This window comes from Oncorhynchus nerka, linkage group LG4 (genome assembly GCF_034236695.1).
Source record: "Oncorhynchus nerka isolate Pitt River linkage group LG4, Oner_Uvic_2.0, whole genome shotgun sequence".
Taxonomy (NCBI): Eukaryota; Metazoa; Chordata; class Actinopteri; order Salmoniformes; family Salmonidae; genus Oncorhynchus; species Oncorhynchus nerka.
The window spans coordinates 64,226,376-64,238,880 of record NC_088399.1 but is presented as its reverse complement, the minus strand read 5'-3'; the positions used below and the strand labels follow the sequence as shown (position 1 = coordinate 64,238,880).

Here is a 12,505-nt window from a genome sequence, read left to right as displayed (position 1 = left end):
CTAGCTCTGACTTTGCTGATAACTACTATTGAGGAAAAGTGTAATACTATGCCTGTGATATGTGTTTGTCCCACCTAGCTATTTTAAGATCAATGCGCTAACTACGTCGCTCTGAATAAGAATGCCTGCTAAATTACAAAAATACAAATAAAAAATGTAAAAGTCAATAAATCGTTCATAACCACTGACTTTGGAATTTTAAGAAAACTTTTGAGTCTCTGTATGTAAGATCAGTGTAAAGACTGAATCAAACATTTTTTCCTTCAAAGCATAATCTAAACAGTAGCCAAATCCAGCAATGGTTCCACTGAAGGAGGGAATTAAGCTTTGTAAGCACTTTGCAGAGCCACTGTCATCTAAATCTGAAATAACAACCACCCAGATTTTAGTGCGTAGCTTCCACAATTATTCCTCATGGATAAACAGCAAAAAACTGTAAAAGTATAGCATAAGAAAACACACCTTTTAAACTTAGCGTTTTGGTTTTTACTCCAACTACTACAGCCAAGGTTAAATGATTGACAAGATGGTGCTCTCAAATGTCTCTATACATAACATACATACTGATTGAATGGTTACGGTGGCAAAAATGACTCAAATGGTCATCTGCAATAGTATAAGAATTTATTCTGATCAGAACCTTGCCACATGCTAATAATACACAATTTAGAAGGGAAAACATATCCAGATACCATCATCATACATATCAACCATTTGAGGCCGTCAATGGAGCTTGTACTAAGTGACATGAAAATTATTGTTAATTGTGATGAATCTCTATGACTTTGACTGAGTTAAGTGTGCTGCCAGCAGGGCCGTCATCAGTAATAGATTTAGTACAGTACGCTCAATGCCAAACAGCCAATCATTGCACTTGACTCCACTGTCATAAGGCCAACGTAACACTGTCATAAACATCATATACCAGTTGTTAAAGTTATGTTATAACACAGTTATAAGATCTTATAACAACTGACTTAGCACTTATAACACCAATGCACTAGCCTGTTAGATAACCTGAACAACGCTTTGTGTCACCAAAAAAAGGTTTACAGCAAGTTGCCGTTGATGCCTCGACTGTATAACATTTGCTCCTTATGTAAACCTTATGTAGGTGTAGGAGGTGGCAGTAAAGTCTTCACACGAATTACACAGATACTTCAGGCTATAGTACATCATCACTGTGCGGCATTAAGAGATATGAAATCATCTTCCTGCAACCAAAGGGACCATTACCTAATCCAACCCATTACTCCACTTCCCCAAACAAACACTCCGTTCACGACACAACACTTTCTCTCGAACCACACACAGCAAAAGTTTAATTCCACTTCTACACAAGAGCTATCTGAATTAGTGTGACTAAGTGGTAGCATTAATATCTTCTACCTAATAAATATGACACATTGTATACAAATATACACCTAAAGATCAGAGATGTACTGGGGAGAGAGAGAGACCCCACTGGGCACACGCTGGTTGAATCAACGTTGTTTCCACATCATTTCAATGAAATGACGTTGCACCAATGTGGAGTAGACGTTGAATTGGCGTCTGTACCCAGTAGGACAGAGAGGGGAGAGACAGAGAGGGGAAGTGACAAGATAACAAGTAACAAGATTGAGAAGAGAGTGAAAACAATACAGAGATACAGTAAGAGTGAGTCTGTGTGTGTCTGTTTTAGGTGTCACTCTCAAAGGTGTGCAGGAAGGTCTTGAGGGAGAGGGTCTGGGTGTAGTTCAGGGTGGTGGAGCGGTACATGTCCAGCCCTGTGAGGATCTCCACATCTCTGACGCGCGCTGTGTGCAACATCAGCAGCTCCTCCACCCACTGCGACTCGTCGTCTGAGCTCTGCAGGACCACCACAAGTCAAGATGAAATGTTTATGTACTCAAGGGTTTCTATTTATTTTTACTATTTTCTTCATTGTAGAATAATAAGTGAAGACATCAAAACTATGAGATAAGATACATGGAATCGTGTAGTAACCAAAAAAGTGTTCAACAAATCAAAATATATTTTACATTTCAGATTCTTCAAAGTAGCCACCCTTTACCTTGACAGATTTGCACACTCTTGGCATTCTCTCAACCAGCTTCACCTGGAATGATTTTCCAACAGTCTTGAATGAGTTCCCACATATGCTGAGCACTTGTTAGCTGCTTTTCCTTCACTCTGCGGTCCAACTCATCCCAAACATTCTCAATTAGGTTGAGGTCGAATGATTGTGGAAGCCAGGTCCTCTGATGCAGCACTCCATCACTCTCCTTCTTGGTCAAATAGCCCTTACACAGCCTGAAGGTGTGTTGGGTCCTTGTCCTGTTGAAAAACAAATGATAGTCCCACTAAGCGCAAACCAGATGGAATGGTGTATCGCTGCAGAATGTTGTGGTATCCATGCTGGTTAAGTGTGCCTTGAATTCTAAATAAATCACTGACAGTGTCACCAGCAAAGCTCTCCCACAACATCATACCTCCTCCTCCATGCTTCATGGTGGGAACCACACATGCGGAGATCATCCATTCACCCACACCGCGTCTCACAAAGACATGGCGGTTGGAACCCAAAATCTCAAATTTGGACAGATTTCCACCGGTCTAATGTCCATTGCTCATGTTTCATGGCCCAAGCAAGTATCATCTTCTTATTGGTGTCCTTTAGTAGTGGTTTCTTTGCAGCAATTTGACCATGAAGGCCTGATTCACATAGTCTCCTCTGAACAGTTGATGTTCAGATGTGTCTGTTACTTGAACTCTGTGAAGCATTTATTTGGGCTGCAATTTCTGAGGGTGGTAACTCTAATGAACTTCTCCTCTGCAGCGGAGGTAACTCGGGGTCTTCCTTTCCTGTGGTGGTCCTCATGAAAGACCGTTTCATCATAGCGCTTGATGGTTTTTGCAACTGCACCTGAAGAAACTTCCAAAGTTCTTGACATTTTCCAGATTGACTGACCTTCATGTCTTAAAGTAATGGACTGTCTTTTCTCTTTTCTTTTTTGAGCTGTTCTCATGGCTCGTTTTTTTGCTCTGACATGCACTGTCAACTGTGGGACCTTATATAGACAGGTGTGTGCCTTTCCAATTTAATTTACCACAGGTGGACTCCAACCAAGTTGTAGAAACATCTCAAGGATCAAAGAAACATCTCAAGGATGATCAATGGAAACAGAATGCACCTGAGCTCAATTTCGAGTCTCATAGCAAAGGGTCTGAATAATTATGTAAATAAGGCATTTCTGTTTATTACATTTCTAAAAACCTGTTTTTGCATTGTCATTATTGGGTATCGTGTGTACATTGCTGAGGACACTTAAAAAAAATCTATTTGATAATAAGGCTGTAACATAACAAAATTTGGAAAAATTCAAGGGGTCTTAATACTTTTTGAAGGCACTGTATTGTGAAATTTGAACTGACACAGGAGGCTGCAATAAATGCCATCTTCTGCTGACAACGCAAAGCTTAATACATCCTAATCAAACTTCAAAGAAATTCAGTTTAAAACTTAATGTGTAATCTGCACATTGTTTAAGTCATTAACGGGAAGGTCAGAGTTGTGTGTGAATATCTCGGCCCTGAATCAGGCCTTTTATGAGTTTGTGTGGCAAACGGTTAGTGAGAAGAGTGACAGGTAGCCTACAGAGATGGTCATCTGTATTCATTCTAAATGTCACTCCAATAATTCAGTAGGGCAAGGGATGTCCCATGAATGGAAGTCTGAACATGAGAAACTGTGGAAAAGGTTATTAGATGCAGAGTTGACTCAAGGAATGTGCAGTGGAAACAACAAAGTACTTCCCCTACACCATTTAACTGTTCCCTTGAAATGATCCTAGAATGTCATGCTAGACCTTTCCCTAAGATTCTTAAGAATTCATCAGCATGAACGTATCATGTGGTGCCAAGAGTTTGTCAAGGGAATAACGTCAGTTGAAATAGTTCACATAAATACCAACCGTTGCCATGTCATTTCTAAGTAAATAGCTTTTCAATGATGTGGTATTGTTCTGTGAAATAAATACGCACTCGGAGGTTGGATTCTATTTGTATAGAATCCTGTGATTAAAGCAACTGTGGTTGAATATAGAGAGTCCCAGCCATGGGGAAGAATGGTGGAGCCAAGATACACATAACCACTCATACAGGGTCAGATACTATTTCATCCATCTAATGGTTACGGTAAGGGCTGGCAGTAGGATAACCTGATCCTTGATCTGCGGTGAATGACCATTTCTGATGTTGTCTTCTTCAAGCAGAGAGCTAGTCATAGACATAGTGCCCCCATGTGGTGAGAGAATTACCTTGCAGCTCTCATCATTATCTGAGCGGTGGGGTAAGAGGAAGGAGAAGACATTGAGGGGGCCGTCACACGCCTCGGCCGTCTGGTTGACATCCTGACAGCTTGTGATCACTACGTAGTAGTGGGTGGGGACCGGAGCCGAGACTCCGGCGTACCTGGGGGTGACAGTCATTAGTGGTCACTTTAATGAATATACAGACAAGCGCACACACACAAACAACCCCCCCCCAACAAAAAAAAAACAACCTGCGGGCTCTCCTTCACTGCAGCCGACGTGAGTAAAACATTTAAAAACGTGTTAACCCTCGCAAGGCTGCAGGCCCAGACGGCATCCCCAGCCGCGTCCTCAGAGCATGCGCAGACCAGCTGGCTGGTGTATTTACGGACATAATCAATCAATCCCAGTCTGCTGTCCCCACATGCTTCAATTGTTTCTGTTCCCAAGAAAGCTAAGGTAACTGTCTACTTCCGGGTTGGAGCGAGCGGTCGCATTCGCACCTCGGCTCGCAGGTAGTATAACTTTTCATTACATTTCATTACATTTCACTATAGCACAATGGTTTGATTTGTCTAATCTTAGCAATTTCTCCTTAGCTAGCTACATAGCCGTCTTTGTATCAAAGATAATTGCGTAATCATCGTATTTCGTCGTCCTAACGTAGCCTACACTGCTATCTGCCCAGCAGCTAGCCAGCTAGCTAACGTCCACCGTCTACCAGTTGTCTTTGCTGTCTTTGCTGTCTTCGTATCCAAGATAATTGTGTAGTTTAGAGTGTGTAGTCTTAGAGTGATTATCTTAATTTACCGAGGTTAGCTAGCCAGCTATTTGTCGTCCTTAACGTAGGAGACACTGCTAGCTAGCCAACAGCTAGCCAACGTCTGCCGAATAGAACTTCCTCACTCAACAACCCGGTCGCATTCCGCTTCGCTCCACAGGTAGTATCACATTTTCATTTAATTTCATTACAGTACAACGGTTTGATTTGTTTGATCGTAGCTAGCTACATAGCTAGCTACATAGCCGTCTTTGTATCAAAGAGAATTGTGTAGTCTAGAGTGATTTTCTAGGTTAGCTAGCCAGCTATTGTCGTTCTTTTAACGCAACGTAACGTAATCAACACTGCTAGCTAGCCAGCTAGCCCCCGAATAGCAGCACTGTGGTAACTATCACACTCAACGGAACGACTTGATTAGTGTAGTGTCAACAACGCAGCCACTGCCAGCTAGCCTACAAAGTCAACAACACAGCCACTGCCAGCTAGCTTACTTCAGCAGTACTGTATCATTTTAATCATTTTAGTCAATAAGATTCTTGCTACGTAAGCTTAACTTTCTGAACATTCGAGACGTGTAGTCCACTTGTCATTCCAATCTCCTTTGCATTAGCGTAGCCTCTTCTGTAGCCTGTCAACTATGTGTCTGTCTATCCCTGTTCTCTCCTCTCTGCACAGACCATACAAACGCTCCACACCGCGTGGCCGCGGCCACCCTAATCTGGTGGTCCCAGCGCGCACGACCCACGTGGAGTTCCAGGTCTCCGGTAGCTTCTGGAACTGCCGATCTGCGGCCAACAAGGCAGAGTTCATCTCAGCCTATGCCTCCCTCCAGTCCCTCGACTTCTTGGCACTGACGGAAACATGGATCACCACAGATAACACTGCTACTCCTACTGCTCTCTCTTCGTCCGCCCACGTGTTCTCGCACACCCCGAGAGCTTCTGGTCAGCGGGGTGGTGGCACCGGGATCCTCATCTCTCCCAAGTGGTCATTCTCTTTTCTCCCCTTACCCATCTGTCTATCGCCTCCTTTGAATTCCATGCTGTCACAGTTACCAGCCCTTTCAAGCTTAACATCCTTATCATTTATCGCCCTCCAGGTTCCCTCGGAGAGTTCATCAATGAGCTTGATGCCTTGATAAGCTCCTTTCCTGAGGACGGCTCACCTCTCACAGTGCTGGGCGACTTTAACCTCCCCACGTCTACCTTTGACTCATTCCTCTCTGCCTCCTTCTTTCCACTCCTCTCCTCTTTTGACCTCACCCTCTCACCTTCCCCCTACTCACAAGGCAGGCAATACGCTCGACCTCATCTTTACTAGATGCTGTTCTTCCACTAACCTCATTGCAACTCCCTCCAAGTCTCCGACCACTACCTTGTATCCTTTTCCCTCTCGCTCTCATCCAACACTTCCCACACTGCCCCTACTGATGGTATCGCGCCGTCCCAACCTTCGCTCTCTCTCCCCCGCTACTCTCTCCTCTTCCATCCTATCATCTCTTCCCTCTGCTCAAACCTTCTCCAACCTATCTCCTGATTCTGCCTCCTCAACCCTACTCTCCTCCCTTTCTGCATCCTTTGACTCTCTATGTCCCCTATCCTCCAGGCCGGCTCGGTCCTCCCCTCCCGCTCCGTGGCTCGACGACTCATTGCGAGCTCACAGAACAAGGCTCCGGGCAGCCGAGCGGAAATGGAGGAAAACTCGCCTCCCTGCGGACCTGGCATCCTTTCACTCCCTCCTCTCTACATTTTCCTCTTCTGTCTCTGCTGCTAAAGCCACTTTCTTCCACTCTAAGCATCTGCCTCTAACCCTAGGAAGCTCTTTGCCACCTTCTCCTCCCTCCTGAATCCTCCTCCCCCTCCCCCCCCCTCCTCCCTCTCTGCAGATGACTTCGTCAACCATTTTGAAAAGAAGGTCGACGACATCCGATCCTCGTTTGCTAAGTCAAACGACACCGCTGGTTCTGCTCACACTGCCTTACCCTGTGCTCTGACCTCTTTCTCCCCTCTCTCTCCAGATGAAATCTTGCGTCTTGTGACGGCCGGCCGCCCAACAACCTGCCCGCTTGACCCTATCCCCTCCTCTCTTCTCCAGACCATTTCCGGAGACCTTCTCCCTTACCTCACCTCGCTCATCAACTCATCCCTGACCGCTGGCTACGTCCCTTCCGTCTTCAAGAGAGCGAGAGTTGCACCCCTTCTGAAAAAACCTACACTCGATCCCTCCGATGTCAACAACTACAGACCAGTATCCCTTCTTTATTTTCTCTCCAAAACTCTTGAACGTGCCGTCCTTGGCCAGCTCTCCCGCTATCTCTCTCAGAATGACCTTCTTGATCCAAATCAGTCAGGTTTCAAGACTAGTCATTCAACTGAGACTGCTCTTCTCTGTATCACGGAGGCCCTCCGCACTGCTAAAGCTAACTCTCTCTCCTCTGCTCTCATCCTTCTAGACCTATCGGCTGCCTTCGATACTGTGAACCATCAGATCCTCCTCTCCACCCTCTCCGAGTTGGGCATCTCCGGCGCGGCCCACGCTTGGATTGCGTCCTACCTGACAGGTCGCTCCTACCAGGTGGCGTGGCGAGAATCTGTCTCCTCACCACGCGCTCTCACCACTGGCGTCCCCAGGGCTCTGTTCTAGGCCCTCTCCTATTCTCGCTATACACCAAGTCACTTGGCTCTGTCATAACCTCACATGGTCTCTCCTATCATTGCTATGCAGACGACACACAATTAATCTTCTCCTTTCCCCCTTCTGATGACCAGGTGGCGAATCGCATCTCTGCATGTCTGGCAGACATATCAGTGTGGATGACGGATCACCACCTCAAGCTGAACCTCGGCAAGACGGAGCTGCTCTTCCTCCCGGGAAGGACTGCCCGTTCCATGATCTCGCCATCACGGTTGACAACTCCATTGTGTCCTCCTCCCAGAGCGCTAAGAACCTTGGCGTGATCCTGGACAACACCCTGTCGTTCTCAGCTAACATCAAGGCGGTGGCCCGTTCCTGTAGGTTCATGCTCTACAACATCCGCAGAGTACGACCCTGCCTCACACAGGAAGCGGCGCAGGTCCTAATCCAGGCACTTGTCATCTCCCGTCTGGATTACTGCAACTCGCTGTTGGCTGGGCTCCTGCCTGTGCCATTAAACCCCTACAACTCATCCAGAACGCCGCAGCCCGTCTGGTGTTCAACCTTCCCAAGTTCTCTCACGTCACCCCGCTCCTCCGCTCCCTCCACTGGCTTCCAGTTGAAGCTCGCATCCGCTACAAGACCATGGTGCTTGCCTACGGAGCTGTGAGGGGAACGGCACCTCAGTACCTCCAGGCTCTGATCAGGCCCTACACCCAAACAAGGGCACTGCGTTCATCCACCTCTGGCCTGCTCGCCTCCCTACCACTGAGGAAGTTCAGTTCCCCCTCAGCCCAGTCAAAACTGTTCGCTGCTCTGGCCCCCCAATGGTGGAACAAACTCCCTCACGACGCCAGGACAGCGGAGTCAATCACCACCTTCCGGAGACACCTGAAACCCCACCTCTTTAAGGAATACCTAGGATAGGATAAAGTAATCCTTCTCACCCCCCCCCTAAAAGATTTAGATGCACTATTGTAAAGTGGCTGTTCCACTGGATGTCATAAGGTGAACGCACCAATTTGTAAGTCGCTCTGGATAAGAGCGTCTGCTAAATGACTTAAATGTAAATGTAAATGTAAACGACTACCGCCCCGTAGCACTCACTTCCGTCATCATGAAGTGCTTTGAGAGACTAGTCAAGGACCATATCACCTCCAGCCTACCTGACACCCTAGACCCACTCCAATTTGCTTAACGCACCAATAGGTCCACAGACGACGCAATCGCAACCACACTGCATACTGCCCTAACCCATCTGGACAAGAGGAAGACCTATGTGAGAATGCTGTTCATCGACTACAGCTCAGCATTTAACACCATAGTACCCTCCAAACTCGTCATCAAGCTCGAGACCCTGGGTCTCGACCCCGCCCTGTGCAACTGGGTACTGGACTTCCTGACGGGCCGCCCCCAGGTGGTGAGGGTAGGTAACAACATCTCCACCCCGCTGATCCTCAACACTGGGGCCCCACATGGGTGTGTTCTGAGCCCTCTCCTGTACTCCCTGTTCACCCACAAGTTTGCGGACAACACTAGAGGTAGGCTTGATTACCAACAACAACGAGACGGCCTACAGGGAGGAGGTGAGGGCTCTCGGAGTCTGGTGTCAGGAAAATAACCTCACACTCAACGTCAACAAAACAAAGGAGATGATCGTGGACTTCTGGAAACAGCAGAGGGAGCACCCCCCTATCCACATCGACAGGACAGTAGTGGAGAGGGTAGTAAGTTTTAAGTTCCTCGGGGTACACATCACAGACAAACTGAATTGGTCCACCCACACAGTGTGGTGAAGAAGGCGCAGCAGCGCCTCTTCAACCTCAGGAGGCTGAAGAAATTTGGCTTGTCACCAAAAGCACTCACAAACTTTTACAGATGCACAATCGAGAGCATCCTGTCGGTCCTGTCACCGCCTGGTACGGCAACTGCTCCGCCAACAACCATAAGGCTCTCCAGAGGGTAGTGAGGTCTGCACAACGCATCACCGGGGGCAAACTACCTGCTCTCCAGGACACCTACACCACCCGATGTCACAGGAAGGCCATAAAGATCATCAAGGACAACAACCACCCGAGCTTCTGCCTGTTCACCCCGCTATCATCCAGAAGGCGAGGTCAGTACAGATGCATCAAAGCAGGGACCAAGAGACTGAAAAACAGCTTCTATCTCAAGGCCATCAGACTGTTAAACAGCCACCACTAACATTGAGTGGCTGCTGCCAAACATACTGACTCAACTCCAGCCACTTTAATAATGGAAAATTGATGTAAAAAATGTATCACTAGACACTTTAAACAATGCCACTTAATATAATGTTTACATACCCTACATTACTCATCTCATATGTATATACTGTACTCGATACCATCTACTGCATCTTGCCTACGCTGTTCTGTACCATCACTCATTCATATATCTTTATGTACATATTTTTTTATGCCTTTACACTTGTGTGTATAAGGTAGTAGTTGTGGAATTATTAGGTTAGATTACTCGTTTGTTATTACTGCATTGTCGGAACTAGAAGCACAAGCATTTCGCTACACTCGCATTAACATCTGCTAACCATGTGTATGTGACAAATAAAATTGGATTGGATTACCATCATACCACCCCAACAGATCCACAGATGATGCAATCTCTATTGCACACTTGGTATGGTAACTGCCCTTTCCCACTTGGACAAACGGAACACCTACGTGTTCAGAATTCAACAGCACAGTTGAATGGGTGACATGTAGCCTAGTGGTTAGAGTGTTGGACTTGTAACTGGAAGGTTGCAAGATCAAATCCCAGAGCTGACAAGGTAAAAATCTGTTGTTCTGCCCCTGAACAAGGCAGTTAACCCACTGTTCCTAGGCTGTCATTGAAAATAAGAATTTGTTCTTAACTGACTTGTGCCTTCCAAGCTCATCACTAAACTAAGGACCCTGAGATTAAACACCTCCCTTAGCAACTGGGTCCTGGACTTCCTGAAGGGCTGCTGGGTAGGCAACAACACACACTGACCTCAACACGTGGGCCCTGTCCCGACTCAATCAGAATTAGTCAGGTAACATTGATAAATAAGATGTTTTATTTACATAATAATGCTTATGTGAGATATGTCATTAGAATGTTTTCTTTTGGATAATACTGTTTGCAGTTATCCCTTCTCTCCTAGGGCTAAGTCACTAGGGGCCCAGAGAGGGGCTTGTCTTCTTATGGGAATGTCCCCTCTGAGGTTGCCCTTATCTTGAGCTAGTATATGACCTAAGAGGCTCACTGTCTCAGTGAAACATTTGCTGCAGGTAGTCTATGCTGATGCCGCCTTCCACAAACCACCAGGTGAGCTGCTGCAATCACTTGTGAAAAATGACGTGACCAACACTTTACCCGAGGTATGCAAGCTCCTGAAACTGATGATCACCATCCCTTGTTACAAGTACAGCTGAAAGGCCATTTGAAAGGCCATTTTCCTATCTGAAAATGATTAAAACCTGCCTAAACAATAGCTGTGGACAAGAGAGACTCACACATTTAGCAAAAATGTGAATGGAAACGTGTGTTGCATGAACTTAAGTCCAGCGGAGTACTTGACCATTTTGCCAGCATGAAAGAGAGGAAGGTGAGTCAACAAGTAGGGTGAGTCACACACACACACACACACACACACACACACACACACACACACACACACAAAAATTGATTGGACTAAATAGCTTACAGTGTTTTTAAATTGCCATTGTATTAGACTAGGCATACTTGATGTTGTTGAAATGTTGTTTTTTAAATGGTTTGTGTTTTCATCTTTGCTGTAAGAGGATCAATGTCTATATGCTTACAATTTCTGTACCATGTTAATCATTAATCGGTTTATTTCATGTTTGCTTCCATCTTTGCCGCGAGATGGTAATACTTAACTATTTATCTAGTCTGGACTGTGGGAATATATTCTACACAGGTTTATTCTAACTCGCAAATATTATTGTAATGAGTGTGAATGTGAATGTGCTCGTTGAGATGCTGCCTCCGCCAGAAAGGCACTGTCCAACTTGAGGTGCTGATAGCGGAGGCCGCACTCTCCGGTAAACTCTCCGTGGTCCTGAATCAATATTTAGACTGCTCAGAGTCTGTTTTAATGCACATCTTGGGGTTACCACAAGTTAACATCAGTATTCCGGGGGGCTTCTCCCTAAAGTTAGCCTACAACATGTCAAAGTTGAAGTGCATTGCAGTTGTATTTCCCATTAGGCTATTATGATCTTGCTGCTTCGGAAACATTTTAGTAAGGATGTTATTATAACTCGAGCAAGCCGATGGTCAAATGAACTTTTACAACTAACTTTAACTTTCATTTGACCATGCTGTGTAGGTCATGTTTGTTACATGCAGTATTATCTTTGTGGACTTAAACAGGACAGAAGTTGCTCTCCGGGTTTTAACTGTGATGAAACACAAATGTATGTGGTTGAATTTATTACGCCACTGTGTGACACTTGTCTTTTGGAACTGTCTGTGAAACGATGTAGGCTATGGTTTATCAGCCTTATATCGGCTATCACGGTGCTGTACAAATTAATTTCTAACAGGTTATAGTGAAATCAAAGCAATTGTTACAACACAGGTTGTAGAAAATAACATATGCCTGGCTTGGCTTCCCCGTTGATTTTACCCACACATCGCTACTATGTAAAAGGAGATATCATAGCTAAATGTACCAGCCAGTAAAAAAAAAAGAAATACATCCAAATGAATCCAGATCACTCCAATTGAACAGCCATAACTATTTGAGCATAAAAATAGAATAACA

At 45.6% G+C, this 12,505-nt stretch overlaps 1 protein-coding gene across 2 annotated transcripts in view; it reads right to left on the bottom strand.

The window, feature by feature from the left end:
• Positions 1-610: 610 nt before the first annotated feature.
• The window catches only part of LOC115128415 (ectonucleotide pyrophosphatase/phosphodiesterase family member 2-like), a 32,439-nt gene continuing 20,544 nt past the window's right edge, over positions 611-12,505 (bottom strand). Inside the window, exons 24-26 of one of the 2 annotated variants that reach the window (XR_010463826.1) lie at positions 4,302-4,455; positions 2,057-2,319; positions 1,721-1,851 (exon numbers count right to left, since the gene is read on the bottom strand). Coding sequence is in view for 1 of the 2 variants with exons in the window: in XM_029658243.2 (XP_029514103.1) it covers positions 1,681-1,851; positions 4,302-4,455 (325 nt within the window). In the remaining variant the exon portion in view is untranslated. Of the gene's footprint in view, positions 1,852-2,056; positions 2,320-4,301; positions 4,456-12,505 lie in introns of both variants that reach the window. The other variant, XM_029658243.2, reaches the window with a different exon arrangement.